General features: G+C 42.0%; 1 protein-coding gene and 1 long non-coding RNA gene across 3 annotated transcripts in view; one reads left to right on the top strand and one right to left on the bottom strand.

Moving 5' to 3' along the window:
• MOB3A (MOB kinase activator 3A) overlaps positions 1-25,583 on the top strand; it is a 49,446-nt gene that overhangs the window by 20,942 nt on the left and 2,921 nt on the right. For both annotated transcript variants that reach the window (XM_089687447.1, XM_089687448.1), the window contains exon 3: positions 20,568-20,770. In XM_089687447.1, the coding sequence (XP_089543573.1) occupies positions 20,568-20,770 (203 nt within the window). The remainder of the gene's footprint in view (positions 1-20,567; positions 20,771-25,583) is intronic.
• On the bottom strand, positions 18,329-24,436 carry LOC149454526 (uncharacterized). The gene is made up of 3 exons (XR_016314200.1): positions 24,215-24,436; positions 23,723-23,896; positions 18,329-18,543 (listed from the first exon to the last, which is right to left on the bottom strand). It is a non-coding gene; the product is annotated as an uncharacterized LOC149454526 (long non-coding RNA).

The following is a 25,583-nucleotide window of genomic DNA, read 5'->3' as shown; positions in this document are numbered from 1 at the left end:
ATTTCAAAAGAAGTGCATGTCTAACAAATTATGCACCGATTGCATGTTCATGGGGGAAATAAGTATTTGATCCCCTATCGTTCAGCCGGATTTCTAGCTACCAGGTGTCTTTTTCATACAGGTAACAAGCTGAGATTAGAAGCAGTCTCTTAAAGGGAATGTTGTTAATCTCATTTTGTTACCTGTATAAAAGACACCTGTCCACAGGACCAATCAAACAATCAGATTCCAAACTCTCCACCATGGCAAAGACCAAAGAGCTGTCTAAGGATGTCAGGGACAAGATTGTAGACCTACACAAGGCAGGACTGGCCTACCAAACTATCGCCAAGCAGCTTGGTGAGAAGGTGACAACAGTTGGTGCAATCATTCGCAAATGGAAGAAACACAAAACAATTGTCAGTCTCCCTAGGTCTGGTGCACCATGCAAGATCTCACCTCATGGAGTGTCAGTGATCTTGGGAACAGTAAGGAATCATCCCAGAACTACACGTGAGGATCTTGTCAATGATCTGCAGGCAGCTGGGACCACAGTCACCAAGAAAACAATTGGTAACACACTACGCCGACAAAGATTGAAATCCTGCAGTGCCCTGCAAGGTCCCTCTGCTCAAGAAAGCACATGTCCAGGACCATCTGAAGTTTGCCAATGAACATCTGAATGATGCAGAGGAGGACTGGTTGAACGTGTTGTGGTCAGATGAGACCAAAATTGAGCTCTTTGGCATCAACTTAACTCGCCGTGTTTGGAGGAGGAATGCTGCCTATGACCCCAAGAACACCATCCCAACTGTCAAACGTGTTGGAAACATTCTGCTTTGGGGGTGTTTTTCTGCTTAAGCGGACAGGACAACTGCACTGCATCAAAGGGATGATGGACGGAGCAATGTACTGTCAAATCTTGGAGAACCTTCTTCCCTCAGCCAGGGCATTGAAAATGGGTCGTGGATGGGTGTTCCAGCATGACAATGACCCAAAACACACAGCCAAGGCAACAAAGGAGTGGCTCAAGAAGAAGCACATTAAGGTCCTGGAGTGGCCTAGCCAGTCTCCAGACCTTAGTCCGATTGAAATTCTGTGGAGGGAGCTGAAAGTTTGAGTTTCCAAGCGTCAGCCACCAAACCTTAATGACTTGGAAAGGATCTGCCAAGAGGAGTGGGCCAAAATCCCTCCTGAGATGTGTGCAAACCTGGTGCCCAACTATAGGAAACGTCTGACCTCTGTGATTGCCAACAAGGGATTTGCCACCAAGTACTAAGTGATGTTTTGTGAAGGGGATCAAATACTTATTTCCCTCATGAACATGCAAATCAGTGCATAATTTGTTAGACATGCATTTCTATTGAATTTTTGTTGCTATTCTGTCTCCGTGTTACAATACACCTACCATTCGATTTTTAGACTGATCTTTTCTTTGTGAGTGGGCAAACATTCAAAATCAGAAGGGGATCAAATACTTATTTCCTTCACTGTAATATATTTTTGGTGTGAGTATGTTTGTCCCAAGCATATTTGAATCCACTTACTGGTCTTGGGTATACAAACCTATCAAGCCCAGTGTGGTCAGTTTTCTGGCTGTGCTGGGGGCACTAACAGGGGCGCGGACAGCAATAAAAACTGACAGGTGTTCTAATCCCTCTACACGATTTAGAAAAGGTTTTGCCTTTAGTTATACTTTAAATTATTTAAGTGGGAGATGTTTAACTACCAAAGGATTTGTATGTTTGTGCATCTAGTCTTGGGATTTAAACAGCCCTGCCATACTGTTCATCTATGCTGGTGGCTTAACTTTCCTTTGCTGCAATAAAGATAGGTCTCCTCTTTGCCCCCAACCTGATTGAACAGTGAAAGAGCAGTAGCAGTGTATACCTCTATATGTTGTACTCTCCTCTTCTTTTCTTTGTGATACAGCATACTTGATTGACTCCTGGTGGTTCCTCTCTGGTCTGTGTGCAGATGAGATTAAGGGACACTGATATCCATACCAAGTCAAATTTTAGGCCTTTGCCTGTGCATTCAAACAATCTAAAACAGTTAATGCAAAGGCCCACTTAGATGTTTTTTTTTAGGAGAGAGAGGAAGTAGTGGTCATAGCTAGGCTATGTTTTTGTAAAAATTTTTTAGTAACAAGCCAGATAAGCCTGCATAACCAATATTGCAATTTGTTTTGAACCAACATGGCAACACCACAATTATGTTGAATGTTACAAATCCTGAACAAGACCACAATCCATCTACGACTAAAAGGCACCATAGTGGATCAGTAGGATGCATTGAACACTTCTCTCCTTCTTAAGGGCCAGTTCACACTATAGAAACGCAGTCCAGATGCGTTCCGGATGCATTTCCGCATGTGCATTTTTGGCGCGTTCCAGTGCGTTTTTGATGCATTTTACCACACTCCAGTACGGTAAGAAACTGCTAAGATATTTTAGCAGTTTCCCTCGCAGACAAAAAGTAGGAATTCTTTTAAAGTATAACTAAAGGCAAAACTTTTTATTTTAATTTTGGATAGAGTGGAGAGGGATTAGAACTCTTGTCAGTTTTTACTTCTGTCTGTGCTGTTCTGTCTCTCTCTATTTGTCCTGTTTACCATTACCATTGAAAGTGCAAGAGAATCCCAAATTTTGGGTTGTCCTCAAAAAAGTAATAGAAGGGGAATCTTCCAATAGGGGCAGTTGATTTGGTGACGTAGGAGTCCTGAAGAAATTCCCTTAATTTGAAGGGATTTCCTCACACCTCCTGTTAGGCTATAGGAAAGGAAGGGAAAGGAAATCTCAATGGGACACAGATGGTGAAAACAAAAATCTGAGTTTTAACCCTCCCTTGCTCTAATCAAAAATGGAAAAAAAAGGTTTGGCTAGACTGCTTTAAAGAAGAACTCCAGGCAAAAGGTTATTTTCCCATGCAGTGGGGCTGTGCCTACACTGCATGGGTTGAATGCTAGTTTTTGTCTTGGTGTTCGGTAAGCGGAGATATACTTCTCCAATCTGCCGATCCTCCGAATGCAAGTCTGCCGCTCCTGCCCCCCCTGCATGCTAGAGGTCTTATGAATGGGCTGTTCCTGATGTAATCACACCCACTGATGGGCTCCGGACGAGAGGACCGCAGGAACAGTTCAGAGAATGGGGTATGTATAGCTTTACCTTAAGCCCCTGGAAAAAACAAGCAGGTAATCCGAGTAGTGTGGGCACAGCCCCACTGCATGGGAAAATAAACATTTTAACTGGAGTTCTGCTTTAAAGACAGTTCCAGTAGTATAGGTCAGCTCTATTGCCTTTTGAAGATTCTCAAGGGTAATCTTTTTGAACAGTTATGAACAAGCTATGGGGAGCTTTGTTTACTGAAAATAACACTGTAAAATAAGACGGAGAATCCTTTTGTAGCATTTATTTAATAAAATTAAATTGTGAACCAGTCTAATATCTGATAAATAATGATAAATTCTGGATTTTATTATTGCTTGGGTATAGCTAGCAGTAGTTAGTCACATTCAGCTGCACTGGGTTCTGTAATATTGAAGACCTTTTCTACCTTATCCAAGCCAATTCTTCAGTTTGCCTCAGAGGAACATGTCTCAACATTTATATCAACACAGGTAGCACAGATATCATAAGCCATTTGCTATGAAATATGCCAAGGCAGATATTGATTTCCCAAGAACAGGATGGCAGGTGTGAAAGTTATGGAACCACCTTGTCCTAGTTACATAAATCCATCCTTGCTGTGATGAAGTCTGCATGGGTGTTTAAACTTTATATTCACATGACAGAAGGTATGAATTGTTGAATGTCTACATCACTTTACGTGTGTGTATGTGTAGGACATAAGGGGGTTTATTTACGAAGGCCCCCACCCTTGTTTGGGGACGGTTGTTCCAGTTTGATGTACAGTTGCAAGAAAAAGTATGTGAACCCCTTGGGATTACGTGGAGTTTTGCATGAATTGGGCATAAAATGTGCTCTGAACGTTATCTAAGTCACAACAATAGAAGAACACAGTCTGCTGAACATAATACTACACAAACATTAGATGTTGCCATGGTTTAATTGCACATAACATGTAAATATTCACAGTGCAGGGAGGAAAAAGTATGTGAACCTTTGGACTTAATAACTGGTTGACCCTCCTTTGGCAGCAATAACCTCAACCAAACGTTTCCTGTAGTTGCAGATCAGACCTGCACAACGATCTGGAGTCATTTTGGATCACTCCTCTTCACAAAACTGTTTCAGTGTAGCAATATTCTCGGGATGTCTGGTGTGAATCGCTCTCTTAAGGTCATGCCACAGCATTTCAATCGGGTTGAGGTCAGGACTCTGACTGGGCCACTCCAGAAGGCGCATTCTGTGCTGTTGCAGCCATTGTTTTGTTGAATTACTTGTATACTTTGGGTCATTGTCCTGTTGCATCACCCATCCTCTGAGGAGCTTCAGTTGGCGGACAGATGGTCATACGTTTTCCTGCAAAATGTCTTGATAAACTCTGGAATTAATTTTCCCATCAATGACAACAATCCGTCTAGGCCCTGAAGCAGCAAAGCAGCCCCAAACCATGATGCTCCCTCCGCCATGTTTTACAGTGGGGATGAGGTTTTGATGTTGGTGTGCTGTGCCTTTTTTTTCTCCACACATAGTGTTGTGTGCTCTTCCCAAACAACCCAATCTTGGTTTCATCTGTCCACAGTATATTTTGCCAGTAGTGCTGTGGAACATCCAGGTGCTCTTTTGCAAGCTTCAAACGTGCTGCAATATTTGTTTTGGACAGCAATGGCTTCCTCCGTGGTGTCCTCCCATGTACTCCATTCTTGTTTAATGCTTTCCTTATTGTAGATGTGTCAACAAAAATGTTAGCATGTGCCAGAGATTTCTGTAGGTCTTTAGCTGACACTCTGGGATTCTTCTTTACCTAATGCAGCATTCTGCGCTGTGCTCTTGCAGTCATTTTTACAGGACGACCACGCCTAGGGAGAGTAGCAACAGTGCTAAACTTTCTCCATTTGTAGACAGTCTGTCTTACCGTGGACATATGAACATCAAGGCTTTTGGAGATACTTTTGTAACCCTTTCCAGCTTCATGCAAGTCAACAATTCTTGATCGTAGGTCTTCTGAGAGCTCTTTTCTGCAAGGCATGGTTCACATCAGACAGTGCTTCTTGAAACCAGTAAACCCAAAACAGGTGTGTATTTTTTAAGGGCAGGACAGCTGTCAACAACACATCCAATATCATCACACTGATTGGAGTCAAGGTTGGCTCACTCCTGGCTCCAATTAGCTTTGGGAGAAGTCATTAAGCTAGGGCCTCACATACTTTTTCCTCCCTGCACTGTGAATGTTTACATGTTATGTGCAATTAAACCATGGCAACATCTAATGTTTGTGTAGTATTATGTTCAGCAGACTGTGTTCTTCTATTGTTGTGACTTAGATGACGTTCAGAACACATTTTATGCCCAATTTATGCAAAACTCCACGTAATCCCAAGGGGTTCACATACTTTTTTTTTTTTTTTTTTTTTTTTTTAATTTAAATATTTATTAAATTTTTCATGTTAATACAAAAACCCAAAAAGGTAAATAATTCTCATACAAATAGACATTTATAACATTTCTACCTTTCCCTTGCTAAAAACTCTTTTCTTTCCCATCCCACTACCCCCCCTTCCCGCCCCTCATCCTTCCTCCTCCCCCTCTGCAGACTCTAGCCCATTCTAATCTCTTGAGGCTTATTAATTTTTTGCTAACATCCTAGTTCATATTTTCCTATATTTCTCTTTCAATCCTGCTCTTTCCCACTTTTCCCATCTCCTAAAATAAACTCTCATCCTATCTTCCTGAATATGATATGATCTTTCCATTCTACCTATCTGGTTTACTCTATTGATCCAGTCTTCCTCCTTCGGTACCTCAGCTTTCCGCCAAAACTTGGGTATCAACCCTTTCGCCGCATTCAAGAAGTACCAAATACCTGAATCTTTATATTTATTTACAGATGTCTCCACATTGTGTAGGAGGCACGTCCCTATGTCAATTTCAGTTATTTCTTCAATCAGTTTGACTATTATCTTCCAAAGCCTAGATTTTCGGACATTCCCACCATATGTGAAACACCGTGCCTATCTCTCCACATCCTCTCCAACACATATTTGAGTTTTCCCCATTCATCTTGTGCTCTACACTCGGTGTAATGTGCCATCGTGTCACACACTTATAATTGACCTCAACCTCTCTCATACTAACATTATCGTGTATCAATCTAAACATCTTTCTCTGTCTATCTTCATCAAACCCAACTCCCATATCTCTTTCCCATTTTGTAATAAAAATTAACTTTGTGTTTGTGTCTAATTCTGTGAGTATTCTATACACTTTTGAAATACCGTGCTTCCCATCCCTTCGTGTCTCTAACAACCTTTCAAACATATTCCACTCCTGTTTTATTCTCAGGGGTTTCGGTAGATTTCCAATAAAACATTTCAATTGACGATATTTCCACTCATCCACTCCAATAAAAACATCTCCCCTCTTCTCCATCAAATCTCCAAGTGATCTCAACTCCCCCTCCACCAAGACATCTCTCAGTTGGGTATCCTCCTTTCTAAACCATCTCCCTGATATCCCACTCTTTCCCGGGGGAAAGCACTCAGTACCCGTGAGAGGCACCAATACAGAACCAAACTCCCATTTCATGTTTCTGTGTAAACCGTCCCATACCCCAAAGACACCCAAAGTGCAGACACCTGTGCTTTCTTTAATTCCCCTGAACTGTGGTGGAACCCTTTTTGTAATACTCCGTAAACACTTTAATAATCTCTTTATTTGAGTGGACCAACTCCCCCTTTGAACCTTTTATCTTTTCTATATACAGTCAGGTCCATAAATATTGGGACATCGACACAATTCTAACATTTTTGGCTCTATACACCACCACAATGGATTTGAAATGAAACGAACAAGATGAGCTTTAACTGCAGACTGTCAGCTTTAATTTGAGGGTATTTACATCCAAATCAGGTGAACGGTGTAGGAATTACAACAGTTTGCATATGTGCCTCCCACTTATTAAGGAACCAAAAGTAATGGGACAGAATAATAATCATAAATCAAACTTTCACTTTTTAATACTTGGTTGCAAATCCTTTGCAGTCAATTACAGCCTGAAATGTGGAACGCATAGACATCACCAGACGCTGGGTTTCATCCCTGGTGATGCTCTGCCAGGCCTCTACTGCAACTGTCTTCAGTTCCTGCTTGTTCTTGGGGCATTTTCCCTTCAGTTTTGTCTTCAGCAAGTGAAATGCATGCTCAATCGGATTCAGGTCAGGTGATTGACTTGGCCATTGCATAACATTCCACTTCTTTCCCTTAAAAAACTCTTTGGTTGCTTTTGCAGTATGCTTTGGGTCATTGTCCATCTGCACTGTGAAGCGGCGTCCAATGAGTTCTGAAGCATTTGGCTGAATATGAGCAGATAATATTGCCCGAAACACTTCAGAATTCATCCTGCTGCTTTTGTCAGCAGTCACATCATCAATAAATACAAGAGAACCAGTTCCATTGGCAGCCATACATGCCCACGCCATGACACTACCACCACCATGCTTCACTGATGAGGTGGTATGCTTAGGATCATGAGCAGTTCCTTTCCTTCTCCATACTCTCTCTTCCCATCACTCTGGTACAAGTTGATCTTGGTCTCATCTGTCCATAGGATGTTGTTCCAGAACTTTGAAGGCTTTTTTAGATGTCGTTTGGCAAACTCTAATCTGGCCTTCCGGTTTTTGAGGCTCACCAATGGTTTACATCTTGTGGTGAACCTTCTGTATTCACTCTGGTGAAGTCTTCTCTTGATTATTGACTTTGACACACATACACCTACCTCTTGGAGAGTGTTCTTGATCTGGCCAACTGTTGTGAAGGGTGTTTTCTTCACCAGGGAAAGAATTCTTTGGTCTTCCACCACAGTTGTTTTCTGTGGTCTTCCGGGTCTTTTGGTGTTGCTGAGCTCACCGGTGCGTTCCTTCTTTTTAAGAATGTTCCAAACAGTTGTTTTGGCCACGCCTAATGTTTTTGCTATCTCTCTGATGGGTTTGTTTTGTTTTTTCAGCCTAATGATGGCTTGCTTCACTGATAGTGACAGCTCTTTGGATCTCATCTTGAGAGTTGACAGCAACAGATTCCAAATGCAAATAGCACACTTGAAATGAACTCTGGACCTTTTATCTGCTCATTGTAATTGGGATAATGAGGAAATAACACACACCTGGCCATGGAACGGCTGAGAAGCCAATTGTCCCATTACTTTTGGTCCCTTAATAAGTGGGAGGCACATATGCAAACTGTTGTAATTCCTACACCGTTCACCTGATTTTGAATGTAAATACCCTCAAATTAAAGCTGACAGTCTGCAGTTATAGCACATCTTGTTTGTTTCATTTCAAATCCATTGTGGTGGTGTATAGAGCCAAAAATGTTAGAATTGTGTCGATGTCCCAATATTTATGGACCTGACTGTAGTTCCTATTTTTCTTTTTATTCAAAGCTCTCCTTAGATATCTTCCTGGTCTGTCTCCCCATCTATATCTCTCGTTCAAAACCCTGTTGTATACTCTTCTCTTCTCCTCATCCATCTACCTCTCTAGCTCTTCTTTTTTTATCCAGCAACTTCTGTCTCGTATCTTTTGTTATTTTCTTCTTATGGATCTGCTCCAAGTCCAATATTTCTTTTAAGAGCCCACTGACCCTCTCTCTTCTTTCCTTTTTCTTCCTTGCTCCTGCCGCAATCAAGATTCCTCTTATGAATACCTTGTGGCTTTCCCAGACTGTAGCTATCGATACTTCCTCTGTTTCGTTCTCCTTAAAGTATACCTTAATCTCTTTCTCGATTTTCTGAACTACATCCTTATCCAGAAGAAGAACCTCATTTAACCTCCACCCTAATCCTCCAGTCCACCTTCTTCCCCATCCCATTTTCATTACGACTGGAGCATGATCCGAGAACGTCCTTGTCTCTGTGTCAATTTTAACCAGATGATCTATAAGTTGATGGTCTATTAAGATGTAATCTAATCTCGAGTATATCTCATGTGCATTAGAGAAGAAGGTATAGTCTCTGTCTTTCATATGCGTTATTCTCCAGGTGTCCACTAGTTGATATTCATGCATCACTTTTTTCAAAGCTCTCAGAGACCTACTCCCCTCTCTTTGCACGGAAGAGGTATTATCCTTTTGTGGGTCCATACAGAAATTTAGGTCTCCTGCTACTATCAAGCGCCCCTTTTTAAATTCCATTAATTTTCCCAACAGACCCTTCATATACATCTCCGGGTTTTTATTAGGGCAATATATATTGGCTAAAGTACACTCAATCCCCTGAAGTTTACCTTTTAAGAATAAAAACCTCCCCTCCGAGTTGGTTCTTCTATCCTCTAGCTCAAATCTCATATTCTTTGCAAAACCTATTGCAACCCCTTTTGCTCTTTTAATTGGAGAATCTGCATAATACCATGTTGGGTAGTGTTTGGATTTCAATTTCACGTTTGCCTCTATCTCAAAGTGCGTCTCCTGTAAAAATACCTCTGACGTAGCCCTATGATGTAACTCATTAAACAACCTAAATCTCTTCCCTGGACAACTCAGCCCGTTCACATTATAGGTTATAAACTGTATTTCTTCCATCTTTCCCAGTTAACTCCATCTCTCTTCCAAATTGCCTCTTCCTCTTTATCCCTTCTGTCATGCAGAGTGTTGACCCAATACCTCCTCCCCTCCCCTCCACCCCACCCCCCTCCATCCTCTCCCCCACCCCTCCCTCCCACCCCCCCATTAGGCCTACTAGTTGCCTTCTAATCATTTGTGGACCTAGTGCCACGTTTGATTTTTGACCCTGGGGTTTAACTCTGACCCTGTACGGTTCACCTTCCCCCCCAAAGTTCCCTTATCTATCCATTCTCTCTTTCTCTTTTTACCTTGCTGCCATTCCTCTTTTCCCCCAGCATATATTCCTCCTTCTTCCTCCCCCCAACCTGGAATCTCTATTCTCTGGATGTTAAGTTTATCAAAAAAGTCTCTCAGTTCCTCAGGAAATCTTAAGTATGCGGTAACTCCATTCTTCCATCCGATTAAACACATCGAGCTACTCCATCTATATTGTATATTCTGTTTTTTCATCTGTTCTAATAGTGGTTTCAATGATCTCTTTCTCCTCAATGTCTCAGCTGTCAGGTCTGCAAAAACTTGTATATTTTTCCCTTCATATTTAATGCTGGTTCTTCCTTTTATCTTCTTCCATATTTCTTCTCTCTCTCCATTTTTATGGAATTGTACAACTACATCTCTCGGTCTCTCTTCCACCTGCTCTCGTTGGAGCCTTCCTATTCTGTATACATTATCCAGTTCACATGTCTCTGTACTAGATTTATCCATAATGGAGTTTAAAATTTTATGTACTGTCCCTTTTAAATCTTCTCCTTGTGCAGGTTCCGGGACTCCTTTTATTCTGAGGTTATTTTTTCTATGCATGTTACCTTGAGTCTCCAGCTTATGCCACAGCTTATTTTGTGCTTTCCTTATCTCCATTAACTGATTTCTCAATTCAAGGATAGCTTGTTCATATTTTTTAATTTTTGCTTCTGTTTCTTCTACTCTTGATAGTAAATGTCCTAAATCATTCCGGATGATTCCCATCTCTTGTTTAATAGATTTTTCCAAATTTCTAAACATTTCTGCCATCTTATTTTTATTTGTAGTTCTCCTTCATTTTCTCTCAGCTCTGTTCCCTCTAGTGTTAATTGACTATTATTATGCATTTCCACAGATGACCTGACGCTCCTATCCATACTATTTTCCAATATACTTCCTTCACATATCCCCTGAGATCTTTCTGGGGTCACATTACCCTGGGATATAAATTTTCTTATCGTTCCAGATTTGGAGTGCTTGGGACCGCTCCCTTTACTATTTTTACTCTTCATATTTTTTGTAGGTCCTGTCTCTCTCCTTTAAGCCTTTAGGGCATATGCTGTAATACGTCCTTTTAAAGAAGGTCCATTTCTTCTGCCCCTTTGGGAATCCCCCCTATTTATTCCTCTCCTGCTTCCATACTTTACAGTCCATATACAAATTTAATATGTAATTCAACCACTCTCACTCACCCTTCTCCGACTGCTTTTCCAGGAAGGCTGCCTTTCAAGCTCATTGTCCTCTATTCAGGGGTCCCTTCAGGCATTATTTCCTCTTTTGGGGGATTCCTCCGGGTTCCTCTCTTTATCCTTTGCACCCCTCCTCCACAGGTGGCCAGCAGAACAGAACTCCCCTTCGTTGGGACGGTGTTTCCCCAGTTCTTTGAAACGCCGTCCGCCTTACAGCGCTGCTGCTCTCCCAAAGCTGGGTCCTCGTGGCCTGTCAGTGAGAGAGCCGGCGTCTCCCTCTGACTAGGAGAGACAACCGGTTTCTCTTCCTCCCAGTACTCCCTTGCGGGAGGTCACGTGACCGCCTCGCGTCCCCTGGTCTCCCAGCAGCCCGCTGCATCCGACGAGGGGTTTAGTTCGTCCCACTGCCGCGGTCCCCAAAAGCTCCGTCCTCTCCACTCTTCAGGCGGGACCCCCTCTCAAAGGTAGGGTTAAGCTGGGCTCCTCTGCAGCATGTTTCTCAGGAACGATGGGGTGAGGGTGGCTATCCCACGGAGAGCGTTCGCATCGCTCTCTCCCCTGCCGCCATGGTCAGGCTCCTCCTCCCCCAAAACCTATGTTGATCTTAACTTTAGAAAGAAAAGCTGGCCTCCACATACTTTTTCTTGCAACTGTAGATGGTTTCTATTAAACCTCTTGGGAACCAGTTGTCCTCTGTCAAAGATATGTGTAATATGTGTCAAGGAGGGTAGGTGATTTGGACATTGAAGGAAACCTACCCACACAGACGAGTAACTGGTCTCTGACCTCCATCATCCACTGGAATACAAACTGGTAGGGTTATTAAAACTGTGTAACATCAGCCTGAGAGGGTAAAGACAAATATCAAATCCTAAAGACAAAGAACAGACATCTCAGTAGAGCTTTGAATGTTTGTGGCTACCTGAATTAGGCTTTCATTGAAGTGGAACTACACTCGCCTAGACTTCAGCGATGCAGTGTACCTCTGCTCCTGGCCCAGGCACCGAAGCCTTTGGTGGCTGGCTTCTAGGTCTTCATCGCCAGCCGATATCATTGACCAGGCAAGGATGATGTCACTCCCACACATGCGTGGGCGTTCAGTCAGATTTGTCATTGCCAAATTTTTACAGTGAGCTGCGCATGTGCAGCTCCCTGTACAGGGGCGGACAGGCAGGTAAGTAACTTTAATGTAGAAGAAACAAAGCATGTCTCTTCTGCATTAAAATTCATGCCTGTTCACCATTTTTTTTTTTTTCTCTCTTCACTTTAAAGCGGAATTCCAGGTTAGGGCACCCCCGCAAAAAAAAAAATTAAAATTCAGCAACTACAAATACTGTAGCTGCTGAATTTTAATATCAGACCACTTACCTGTCCTGGCATCCAGCAGTGTCTTCATCCTGAGCCAATTCTTCAATTGGCTGTCGGGTGCTGGTGCCGCCATCTTGAATAAGAGAAACCACCAGTGAAACCATGTGGCTTCACAGCCCATTTCCTACTGCGCATGTGCGAAGCACGCAGCACTTTGTGAATGGGCCGCAGTCCTCTGGGACCCGTGAAATGCCCCGAAGGGCAGCTGGGGGGCCGCTGTGAACTGGGCCAAGATATCATAGGATGGATCCAGAAGCGTCGTCGACAGCTGCTTCATTCCTCCAGCTGTCTGCTCCTCACCATCCTTTAACAGAATCAGTAGCATAGTCTCATCAATTTTCTGCATTACAGGATAATGGACTCGGCAAGAAAAAAAGATAGCAAGATAGCTCCTGAACAATACAGTGCTCTCTCTGCTCTGAAAAACAACTACACAATGACCATTCAGAGATGCGTTGTGGGAGTTAAACAATAGCAGAGAGAAACATTAACGTGGAAAAACACTGCAAAGCCTGGGGCAGCGCTACTGGCATTTTTATAACGTCCAGTGTGCATGAGTCCTTACTGTAATGCAGTCAAGCTGCATATAAGGCTTTTTACAAGATAATTTTGAGTTGGTGGCTCGGGACAAAGAAAAGGGAAATGTATTAAATACATTCTTCAGCTCTGTGCATAAAAACAAAAATGGGGGAGCAACTTCATAATGGGGATGGTATTGACATTGCCCTAAATAAACCACATTGGCTCAGAATTGATATGCTCCAGAAATACACTGCTCAAAAAAATTAAAGGAACACTTTGAAAACACATCAGATCTCAGTGGGGAAAAATATGCTGGATATCTATTCTGATATGGACTGCGTAATGTGTTAGGAATGTAAGGATGCCCTAACGTTTGATGGAAATTAAAATTTTCAACCTACAGAGGACTGAATTCAAAGACGCCCTTGTGACGAATGCAGGATCGCTGCCACCAATATGCGACGATCCCATGATTGCTGTCACCAATATGTGATGACCGCGGCGTCAGACCCCAGCCCTTCTCACCAAACTCGTGACCGTAGGACTATCTAAAACCGTGCTGTCACGTGCGTAACAATGCCACACTCAGCTGCACCCTGCACGATTTTCCTGCTAATTGGACCACAATCGATGCACTGACAGCCTGTTACTGGTTCAGGTTAATTACGCAATTAACCCTTCACACTGCCCCACCTCCTTTTTGTATAGAGAAAGAGGAAACTTGGCGATATCAGCTATAACACTATAATGGTTGAGATAATCGTCTGTATAAAACAGTCACCGCAGGCCGGTTATACAGAGGGTTAAACAAACACACAGTAGCGTTCTCTTTAGAGTCAGGAATTCGTAAATTGCAATAAAGAGCTATAGAAACAGTTCAACACTTTCAGAAGGAAAGATTTATTACTAAAAGGTCAAATGGGTGCAATAAAAATATTTACAGAAAAAGATGTAACTAAGACACACACACACGCACACGCGCACACACACGTACACACACGTACGTTAAGGTACTTGCCAAAGTCCTGGGTTAGCAGATCCAAGTTTCAGAGCGAAAGGGCACGGGTCTCCCCAGGTGGTACTGATGTTAAAATGGGAGACGTCTTCAACTTAGCTCTCTTAGGCCTGACAGCCTATTTTGTAGTTCCCCAGCAGGGGGTGTCTCTGAAGTCAAGGACCAATACCCTGTTTAGGGTGTGGAGGTCTGGGCGGATACGTCAACTAGAGCCAAAATCTCTCCTTACTCATATTTTGGCCCATAACTTTCCATCTGCACAAGTGACATTCCACCCACGGGTAGATTATTATGCAGACACGTCTGAGGATTGATTAGATATGAATTATGAAATTATACACTGAACGGTTCACAAGATCTACTTTTCGGCTTTCCTATGTATTCGATACAAGACGAGTGACCTACCAAAATGTTCATCTCCTCTTAGCCAATCTGACGATATGTCTGGTTTTTATGTAAGTCTCTCATATTCCAAGATATGAGACATAGGGGAAAAATGGATTTTAACAAAGGTTATCTGGTCGTGTTTCCTTGGAATGTTCTTTGAAGTCCTGGGAAAGCTTGCCTTATCTTATACGAGGTGTTACATTTTACAGGTTCTTTGGACAGTGAGGCCCCGGCTTCCTTGGGGTACTATAGCTCATAGCCCCCCTGCTGGCTCTGGCCTGTGACACTTTTAACGCACACACACACACGTACGTCACTGTGCCTCTCAGAGAGGGAGGTGGGGAAGAATGAGGGAATAACATGGATACTCTTAACAAAATGGAGGCTAGGTCCTTCACTGTGTGTACGCTGGTTACAGCCCTGAAAATCAAAGTTAAAGAATGATGTAGAAGGCTAGTCCATTTTGCTGAAATGTCATTACAGTAACTCAATGTGGTACAATAGTTTGTATGGCCCCCACATGCTTGTGTGCACGTCTGACAACATTAGGATATGCTCCTAATGAGATGACGGATGGTGTCCTGGGTTATTTCTTCCCAGATCTGGACCAGAGTATCACTGAGGTGCAAACTGGCAGTGTCAGATGGACTGAAACATGATATCGCAGAGATATTCTATTGGATTTAGGTAAGGCGAGCGTGGGGACCATTCAATGGTATCAATTCCTTCATCCTCCAGAAACTGCCTACATCCTCTCTCCACATGAGCGCCGGGCATTGTCATGCACCAGGAGAAACCCAGGACCCATTGCACCAGCGTAGGGTCTGACAATGGGTTCTAGGATTTTACCCTGATACCTAATGGCAGTCAGAGTGCCATTGTCTAGCCTGTAGAGGTCCTGCTCTCATCTGTGAAAAGCACAGGGCGCCAGTGGCAGACCTTCCAATTCTGGTGTTTAATGGCAAATGCCAATCGAGCTCTATGGTGCCGCGCAGTGAGCACAGGGCCCACTAGAGGACGTCGAGTCCTCAGGCCACCCTCATGAAGTCTGTTTCTGATTGGTCCGAGACATTCACACCAGTGGCTTGCTGGAGGTCATTTTGTAGGGCTCTGGCAGTGCTCATCCTGTTCCTCCTTGCACAAAGGAGCAGATACCGGTCCTCCTGATGGGTTAAGGACCTACGGCCCTGTCCAGCTCTCATAGAGTAACTGCCTGTCTTCTGGAATCTCCTTCATGCTCTTGAGACTGTGCCGGGAGACACAGCAAACTTTCTGGTAATGGCTAGTATTGATGTACCATCCTGGAGGAGTTGGACTGCCTGTGCAACCTCTGTAGGGTCCAGGTATCTCCTCATGCTACCAGTAGCGACACTGACCCTAGCCAAATGCAAAACTAGTGAAAAACAGAAAAGATGAGTAGGCAAAAAAATTTCATTGTCGTCCTACCTGTAAAATCATTCCTTTTTTGGGGGTCGTCTCATTGTTGCCCATCTTAGCTGACCAGATCATTAGTTTGACTGATGCTATACTCTGATTAACCTCCCTAACGGTATTCCCGAGTGTAGCTCGGGGTAAAATGTCTGTACCAAAAGCGGTAACCCCGAGCTACACTCGGGCTTACCATGCGGCGCTGCATAGGGAGTCCCTGCAGCACTTACCTTGTCCTTTGCTCCCGCGATGTGTCCCCTGCAGCGTCCCCGGCTATCTCCTCCGGCTGATGCCGGCATCCGGCTCCTGTGTTCCGGTCCCTGTGACGTCGGGACGTACGGGCGCCGCCGGCGGCGGGAAATTTGAAAATTTAAAAAAAATTTCATTTTTTTCAAAACTATTTCACATACATTTTGTCCCTAGTGCTTTGTCCTGTCCCTTGTCTGCATTTTGATTGTTCTTTCTGCCTGGAGACTTAGAAAAGTCCATGGCGTCCAAAAAGTGTCCCTTTGGGTCAAAAGCGGGTTTAGATCAGCTAGAGAACAGCGATAGTAAATCAGAACCACTTGCAGAATTGAGTGATAATGATTCGTGGAGAAATTCGTCATCAGACACTGAAAACGATTTTGCGACTTTGCTCAGCGCTGTGCGAACTTGGCGCTATATTTCAAATTTCAGTGTTTTTGGTTTGATTATATTATTGAATTAAATGTAATATTATATTATTATTTTTTGATTATTTATTAAATCATAATTTATGATTTTGTGTTTCAAATTTTATCATACCCGGGATGTTTAATAGACTCTTGTTCGGACAGATTTCAGTGAGTCATTCCTAAATATTACAGCCTACAATAAAAAAACTACATATTTCCATGCAAAATAATGGTACCGCTTTTAGCACCAAAAATCTGAAATAATCATACCGCTAGGGAGGTTAAAAAGTGTTTCTTAAATTTTTTTTAGCAGTGTTTTTAGACAGAATAAAGATGAAGCACCTGAAACAGATGGTTTACACCCACACATGGCCTCAATTAATATCATGAATTTTAAATGAATATCAATTTATTTTCAGTACCTTTCAGCCAATAGGCTACTTTCACACTCAGCAGTTTTTGCAGCGCTTTTGCGTTTAAAAAAAAAAAAGGCTCAAGAAAAGTGCATACCTTTAAATTCAATGTATGTCTTCACACTGGTCCGTTGCACTTCCCTTGCAGTGTTAAAAATCCTGCTTGCTGCATTTTTGGTGCATATTTGGCAAGTTAAAAAAAGACGCACCTCCCCATTGAAATGCTGCAAAAATGCACGTTGTGTTTTTAATGCGTTTTTGCATTTTTAATCTGCCCTGCAGCAAATTGCGCCCCCCCCCCCCAAAAAAAAAATTCAAAGAACGTATGAAAAAATGTGTCAAAACCGCTTGTGGAACATATTGTCAGTTCACTGCAAAATGGACAAAACGCAATCTGCATTGCTGTGAACCAGGCCTGAAATGCATTGCAAATGCAGCAAAAATGCATGTGTTGCGTTTTTGATGTGTTTTGCATTCTTAATCTGCTCAGCAACACAAAATGCGTCAAACACGCATGCAAAAACGCAAAACGGACAATACACAAACTGCATTGGTGTGAACCAGGCCTGAAATGCATTGAAAATGCAGATGTTGTGTTTTTGATGTTTTTTGTTTTTTTTTCTTTTTTAGTCACATGACCTATGAGAAAAAGCACCCTAAACATGGTAAAATTGCGGGTAAAATTGTGCTTTTTCAGTGGCCGTTTTCGGCACCTTTTTTCCTACCAGTAAAATGCCAACCAACATTATTTTTGTCCAAAACATTTGGCCCACTGATATCTTGTTGTATCCCTAAAAACCAGTGTTTAACTTTAAACAAGTGTACAAGTAGAAGTGGTTTATCAGCAACTTACAAATCAGTAGCAATCTTACACTGTGTAGGACAGGTGTTGCAAAAGACAGAACCGTATGTATACCAAAAGACATACGAATCGTGTCGTTAACAATGCAAATAAAAAAACAAGAAGAGCTGACTGCCAATACCTAGGTAATAGGCGCTTGTGAGTGAAATGCAAATATTAGGCTTACTACATAGAGAACAGCCGAGTATATAAGCAGAAGCCTTCCCTGCAGGAAAGGCAAAGTGGATAGGAATGAGAAAGGTGTAAAGAGGGGGATGGAGATGGATGTCAGGAGCATCCTAGCTGGAGCTCCAGGGTCTTAATGCCTATAGCTGTGTGTGGATTTTATTGTAGATTGTATTTTATTGTAGATTGTCTTATTTTATTATATTTGTATGGATCTTATTATAGATTGTGATGAACATTAGTTATGATACAATGTAGCATTGTTGTTAATGCAGCTGTTTATCACTTTTTTTGGTTTCGTTTTCAGTTGCTGTACACTGCTGTGCTGTATAAAAAACAAAAGTGAAAAATATGCACTTTTTTATATATTGATAATTTTATTGACTACACCACCACATTTGCAGCTCAATTTTGAGGCTATTTGCTATTTTTTTGCATTCAGCTCCACTACATTATAAGACAGGAAAACTTGAAATTTACACAAAATTAATACAAAACTAAGATATAAATAGTAGCATAGAATGCTGAGTAATCACAGAGCAGGATTTGCCAAATGCACCTTAGTCCACAAATGCAATCTGTAACAAAAGAAAGGTAAATAGATGAGCTTAAAAACATGCAATGCAAAATTGCAATTTAAAGGATAAGTTCACCTTTAGAACACGTTACAAGTTCCACCTGTTTTTAGGATGGATCATGCAACATGTTCCTGATTCTCCCCCCCCCCCCCCCCCCCCATATGACAACAGTACAGGGAGAAGTACTCATTCACCGTGTTCTGTGAATGAATGGACTACAAGTCCCGACAGCTTCAGCGTCTGTCGGATTGTAGTTCTTCATGAACTACCACGTTACTATCATAGCTGTGGTAGTTCATTGAGTCTTCTTGTCAGTAGTATATGCCCATATGGGTAAGCAGATACACAGACAGTCTGTAGGAGACTTACATGGCACCAGCGATCTGCAGATTGCTGGTGTAATGCTTTACAGGCTCCTACTGCAAAAAATAAATGCACATTTCTTTACCTGCCAAAAAATGTGCATTTATTATTTTTTGTAGAAAGCTGAACTTATCTGTTTAAATCTTAGGGTGATAAAATATATCCAGTTATAAAATCAAAAAAACTTCTCTGCGTTTGAGAGTAGTGCAGTCACCCCCTTGCTTTAATTTAAGCACCATGTCTACTACCATAAATTTGAGATCTACACCTCTGCCCAGTTTCTGAAAAAACCTGGGCACAGGGATTTCCATCTGTCTTGACCTAATGTGCTGTCTGTGTTGTTACACCTTACTGTACGTCTTATAGAGCGAATATGGAGCGGCTGGCCCGGTATTCCCGCCGCCGCCATGTTATAATACCGCGCCAGCGGCTTGGCTCTTCTGTGCAGCAGAACCTGCTCCTCGGTCCTACCTGTTCCTCAATCCAGCAGTGTCCTCACCATCTTCTCTCCCTGTCGCCGGCATCTTTAGTGTGGGCACCCGGTTGTGACAGCTTGCGGCTTTACAGCTGGGTGCACACTGCGCATGTGTGAGAAGCGCAGCGTTATTTGACTGGTCCAGTAGTCTTCTGAGACCTGTCGCATGTCCCAGAAGACTAGGAGGGAGGACAACCTCGTGGAAGTGGGACCGGGTACCTGTCAAATGCGGGTACCTGCTTGCCTTCCACTCCCCAAAGATCTGCAGTCTCTGGTCATCTCCTGTACTATGTCCGCAGTGCTCAGCATACGTTTTAACTAGTCAAAATAACATGTTATAACTTTAATCCTGATTGCAGTAGAGAAATGTATGTCCATAACCATTGCATTCTCTTGAACAAGTTAATGTTTAGGTGGAAAACTACATGTTACTTTCAAACAAGATGCTTGTTTGGTGTGTACAATTGTCCTAGTTGCTAGATTGTAATGTTTAATCCCTGGAATAGTTTCTGTTTTAAATACAGATATTGCACTAAATATGTAAGATGTGGTAAATTCAGAGGTGCAGATCTCTTGGAAATATTACCATTTACGGGCAAGTGTGTCCAAGTAAAGACCTATGCCACTCAAAGTATAGATGGTGTTATTTAAAGTGATTATTAAAGTCAAGGTTGTGTTTTTTTTGTTTTGTTTTTTTAATAAAAAACAGGTCACCTGCTCTTTACAACGATTTTGCACATAGCAGTCCCATACCTCTTATCTGGTGGTCCCCCTCCTCAGAGTGCCCCATAGTAAGCCTTGTGCTATGGGGGCACCTGTACAGGTTCACTCCTGAGCTAGGCTGTGTGTGTCTTAGACATGCGCAGCTCAGCCGTGTCCCCTGCTCCCTCCTCACAGGATTTGTCTGACAGCAGCAAGACCTTATGGGACCCGCTGTTTTTAGTGCAGCCTTTGAATCCAGGCAGAGAAGAGACTGGTGCTGCTGGTGGGAACAGCAATGGACCATTAGAGGTGTCAGGGAAGTGTTTTTGGGGCAGGGGGGTTGGGGGGATAGGTAGTGGGGTGTGTTTTTGTTTTTTGTTTTTTTTTTATGCAGGGAGTGTGTTAGGGTAAAAACCACTTTAACTAATTCTGCATACAGTGTAAAAATGCTTTTACATATACTTTTTTTGTATTCTTTTGATAGGTACTCCTTTTCCAAAGAATTTCCTTCAGGTTGTGAAAAAAATTCTGTCAAGACTTTTTAGGGTCTTTGTTCATGTCTACATTCATCACTTTGATAGAATCATCCAAATGGGTGCAGAGGCGCATGTGAATACCTGCTACAAACACTTTTATTATTTTGTAAAAGAATTTAATCTGATTGACACCAAGGAACTGGAACCATTGGTAAGCACAACTTTTAAATCCTTTTGGTTTTTTTGGGATTTTTTCCCCCTTTCTTCCATTATAAAATGACAATTAAAAAAAAATATATGTACAACCTATGGATTTATTTCAGTGAAACACCTGGCACCAAATGATATTGCTAAAGCTATCCAGAAAGCACTGCAGCTGTTCAGCCAGGACATAAACGTTGGTTACGTAAACCCCTTGCGGCCGCTGCCATCTCCCCTGCCCTTTAAGAGCAAATGTCAGGACGCAAAGGCAGGCTTTTCAGATCTTGTGACCACTGTGATTGGCTGTCACAGTGGTCACATGATTGGAATTTCCTGATCGCAAGTATGCACCAGGAGCTGCCTGTGACATCTCATTTACTGTGCTGAGAGCCTCCAATGGGTGCACACTCAGAACAGAAAAAATCCATTCTCCATGGATGCGTACAGTGGGGAAAATAATTATTTGATCTCTTGCAGATTTTGTAAGTTTGCCCACTTACAAATAAATGAAGGGTCTATAATTTTTAGGCGTACGTTAAATTATAGAGACAGAATATCAACCAAAAATCTAGAAAAAACACATGATACAAATATTATAAATTGAGTTGCAGTCCAGTGAGTAAAATAAGTATTTGATCCCCTACCATCCAACAATAATTCTGGCTCCCACAGAAACTTTCTTCCATTCAAACCTCACTATTATGGGCAAAACCAAAGAGCTGTCAAAGGCTGTCGGGGACAAAATTGTAGACCTACACAAGGCTGGAATGGGCTACAAGACCATCAACATTAAGCTTGGTGAGAATGAGACCACTGTTGGGAGTGATTATTTGCAAATGGAAGAAATACAAAATAACCATCAGTTGCCCTCTGTCCAGAGCTCCATGCAGGATTTCTCCTCATAGGGTAAGGATGATCATGAGAAAAGGGAGTAATCAGCCCAGAACTACACGGGAGGAGTTTGTGAATGATCTCAAGACAGTCACCAAACAAACCATTGGTAACACAATAAGCCGCCATGGATTGAAATGCTGCAGTGCTTGCAAGGTCCTCCTCAAGAAGGCATATGTGCCGGCACATCTGAAGTTTGCCAATGAATGTCCAAAATGATTCAGGAAGAATTGTGGTCAGATGAGACCAAAATTGAGCTGTTTGGCATTAACTCGACTCGCTGTGTTTGGAGGAACAAAAATGCTGACTATTACCCTAAGAACACCATCCCTACAGTCAAGCATGGAGGTGGAAGCATTCTGCTTTGGAGCGGTTTCTCTGCTAAAGGTACAGGCCGACTTTGTCGCATTGAGGGACCAATGGGTGGGGCCATGCATTGTAAAATCCTGGATGTGAACTTCTTCCCTCAGCCAGAACACTGAAGATGGGTCATGGATGGGTCTTCCAGCGTGACAATGACCCAAAATATACCCTCAAGGCAACAAAGGAGTGGCTCAAGAACAAGTACATTAAGGTCATAGAGTGGCCTAGCCAGTCTCCAGACCTTAATCCTATAGATAATTTATGGAGGGAGCAGAAACTCTGAGGTGCCAAGTGACCGCCAAGAAACCTTAAGGATTTAGAGAAGATCTGTAAAGAAGTGTGTACCAAAATCCCTCCTGAGATATGTGCAAACCTGGTAACCAACTACAAGAAATGTCTTACTACTGTGCTTGCCAGCAAGGGTTTTTCCACCAAGTAGTAAGTCATGTTTTGCTTGGGGATAAAATACTTATTTTACTCACTGAACTGCAACTCCGTGTATAATATTTGTATAATTTTTTGGGGGTTTTTTTTCTAGATTTTTGGTTGATATTCTGTCTTGATAAAAATTATAGACCATTCATTTCTTTGTAAGTAGGCAAAGGTTTAGGAAATCTGCGGAGGATCAAATAACTATTTTCCCCACTGTATATGTGGCCTCTCAGTGTTAGTGTTACTAAACCCACAACAGTAAAATCAGTCTGTATATGCTATAAAGCATGCTTGTTATACTCTGGAACCTAGGGGGTTAATCCTCTGCATTGTGCAAAAAAGGCTGATTCTTTCTTCTCGGTTTCTACCGTTTTTCAAGCGACCACCACTTATTTCCAGACTGAACCTTAGGCCTACACATGATCAGTTTGGTGTATATTGCTAGAGAGGTTTTTTTTTTCCTTGGAAGAGTGCATGTGATCAGCACAGGGCCAATCAGCACTGTCCAGACAGAGGTCAGGGGATTTTCATCCTCCTAGAGCAGAAAGAAAACTCCTCCTACAAGCTTTAGCTAGTGCTGGGATGGACACTCTATAGAAGTCACTATACTGCTCTAACTGCTGATGAGAAAAGGTATTTAGAAGTTTATATTTACTAAAATAGTTGCACTTGCATGTTTTGTGTACTGTGGGAGACCAGATATAGTGAATGCAGGGTCCTGGGTTTAGTAACACTTTAAGGCCCAACTGTCCAGCAGCCACATATATCTATACAGCCAACTGAAAAAGATAAACTTACATCGAAAGAAACTACTAGACAGTGCTTTAACATTGTCCTAGCATGTAAATAGAAGGAAACCTGAACTGAGTTGTACCATGGTCTTTTGATTTAAATTTCTAGAAGATTGCACTAATTGCCAGGCAAACATATGTTTCCCTCGTTGGACATGAATATTAGAGCATTACAGAACACAAGTTTCTGTACCTGGGGACACAGATATAAACAACTTGAGAAAAGAAAATGTGAACAGTGAAAACTGTTGTCAACCTTGTGCTGGAGAGGTTTGTTAGCATGCAGTTGAAGGAAAAAAAAAGATTTTAATACAATCATCGCATGTATAGTTATTAAAATAAAATGACGGGCATGTTTCAAGTTTTTCACAGGTCTGCAACTTAACACTGAGACAGATTTATGTGTCTAGATGACCGAATTTCACTCTAAACTGATGCACAATAAAATGTATTTTTATTTACATTTTTAATATATTGAAGCTTACCAGTTCTTGTGCTGGCTGCGTTGGTTTTCTTTTTCAGGCTTTTTTCCTTTATACGCCCTATTAATTGTGAGGTAAGCCATTTCCTGGCTTAGGGTGACAACAATTCATTCTACTATAATCAGGATAATTGAAACGAGACAGGATTGCTGAAACCTCTCCCTCTTCTTCTCCTGTCTGTAACATAAAGGGTGGGTTTTGTAGTCTTTTAGAATAATTTAACTGATAAGAATGCACGGGATGAAAGTGCAGGAATTAATCAGCTGACAAGATTTTCTGCAAAATCAACAGGTATCTTTGCACTTATTAAACAGATATAACTAAATGCTTTCAATAATATATTTTATTATACAAAATTAGAGCAAATAAAAGTTCATTGTTGGGGTATTTATAAAGGAGAACTGAACTCTGCAGGCTTGTGCAAAAAAGGAAGGCAAAGGACTAGTCCCCAGTATTGCTGATGCTCCCCATGACATTTCCCTATTACTCACTCACCATGTTTTGTGTCTGTGTGGAGGCAGCCACCTTGGTGAAGGCAGAGCTTTGCAACCCTATGTCAAAGCCTACAGCAAGAACAGTGAACAGAACAATAGTGCTATCCCCAAATCTGTGTCCATATTTCCTGAGACCAGCAGTCATATAAATCCCACACTGCAGATATACAGTACAGCTATGAGGATGTAGACGCACTCTCATGCCAGGAAGTGTACTGCTGTTTAAGGAGAAATTCAGTTGTTAGGCTGCCACCTGCTGGTGTCTGGCAACAGAGTGACTAGATTTGTGTGCTGAACTTAAAGTGGAACTGCTCTGCATCTGAGCACCACAAACCGAACATTCTATTTAATTCATTGTTAATATTCAAAGCAAACTCGCCCATTCATCCATGTCTCCATCCTTTTGCTGAAAAATGATTTTGAAAAACACCCCCTGACATTTCTGGCAGTAGCCATCTTGAGTAAGGGCAGATGATTCAAGTAGCATTTACTTCCTGAAATCCATCTGCCTTTAGCTCAGGCATTGGCTGAGCTGAGAACCCTCCCCTACTGAAAACTGCAGGGATGTATGACGACATTTGCCTAGGCATGGAAATCAGGAAGTAACTGAAGTAATGTAAAAGAAAGTAAAACAAATATGATATGCTTTCCTGTCTATCAATGGTAGCATCATAAGGATTAAGAATAGTCCATGTTGATTGAGAGAGTGAAGTTCCACTTTAAGGAATTCAAGGACCGAATTTATCAAAGTATACGTGAACCAAATGACAGAATTTCTAACAAGCAACCTAAATATACTATTGTATTATATAAACAAAGGGGGACATAGATAAATAGAGTAAGCACAGAGATGCAAAGAACAATCAGGAAGGGTCCAGAACTCGGATCAGGAACAATAACAGATGTGCGGTAGCAGGGTAGCGGATGAAGGTAGTGGAATGGAAATAGGATCACAGTTGGAATCGGGATCATCAGTTACCAGGTATATACAGTAAAGGAAAGTATTTGATCCCCTGCTGATTTAGAATGTTTGCTCACTCACAAAGAAATGATCAGCCTAAAAATCGAAAGGTAGGTGTATTGTAATAGACAGAATAGCAACAAAAAAATTCAAAAGAAATGCATGTCTAACAAATTATGCACTGATTTGCATGTTCATGAGGGAAATAAGTATTTGATCCCCAATCATTCAGCGGGATTACTGGCTACCAGGTGTCTTTCATACAGGTAACAAGCTGAGATTAGAAGCAGTCTCTTAAAAGGAGTGCTGCTAATCTCATTTTGTTACCTGTATAAAAGACAGCTGTCCACAGGAGCAATCAAACAATCAGATTCCAAACTCTCCACCATGGTGAAGACCAAAGAGCTTT

This window comes from Staurois parvus, unplaced genomic scaffold, assembly GCF_062004578.1.
Source record: "Staurois parvus isolate SC_StPar_1 unplaced genomic scaffold, SC_StPar_1.0 ptg000425l, whole genome shotgun sequence".
NCBI lineage: Eukaryota > Metazoa > Chordata > Amphibia > Anura > Ranidae > Staurois > Staurois parvus.
The sequence above is the reverse complement of the archived record's forward strand: the minus strand, read 5'-3'. Positions and strand labels throughout refer to the sequence as shown.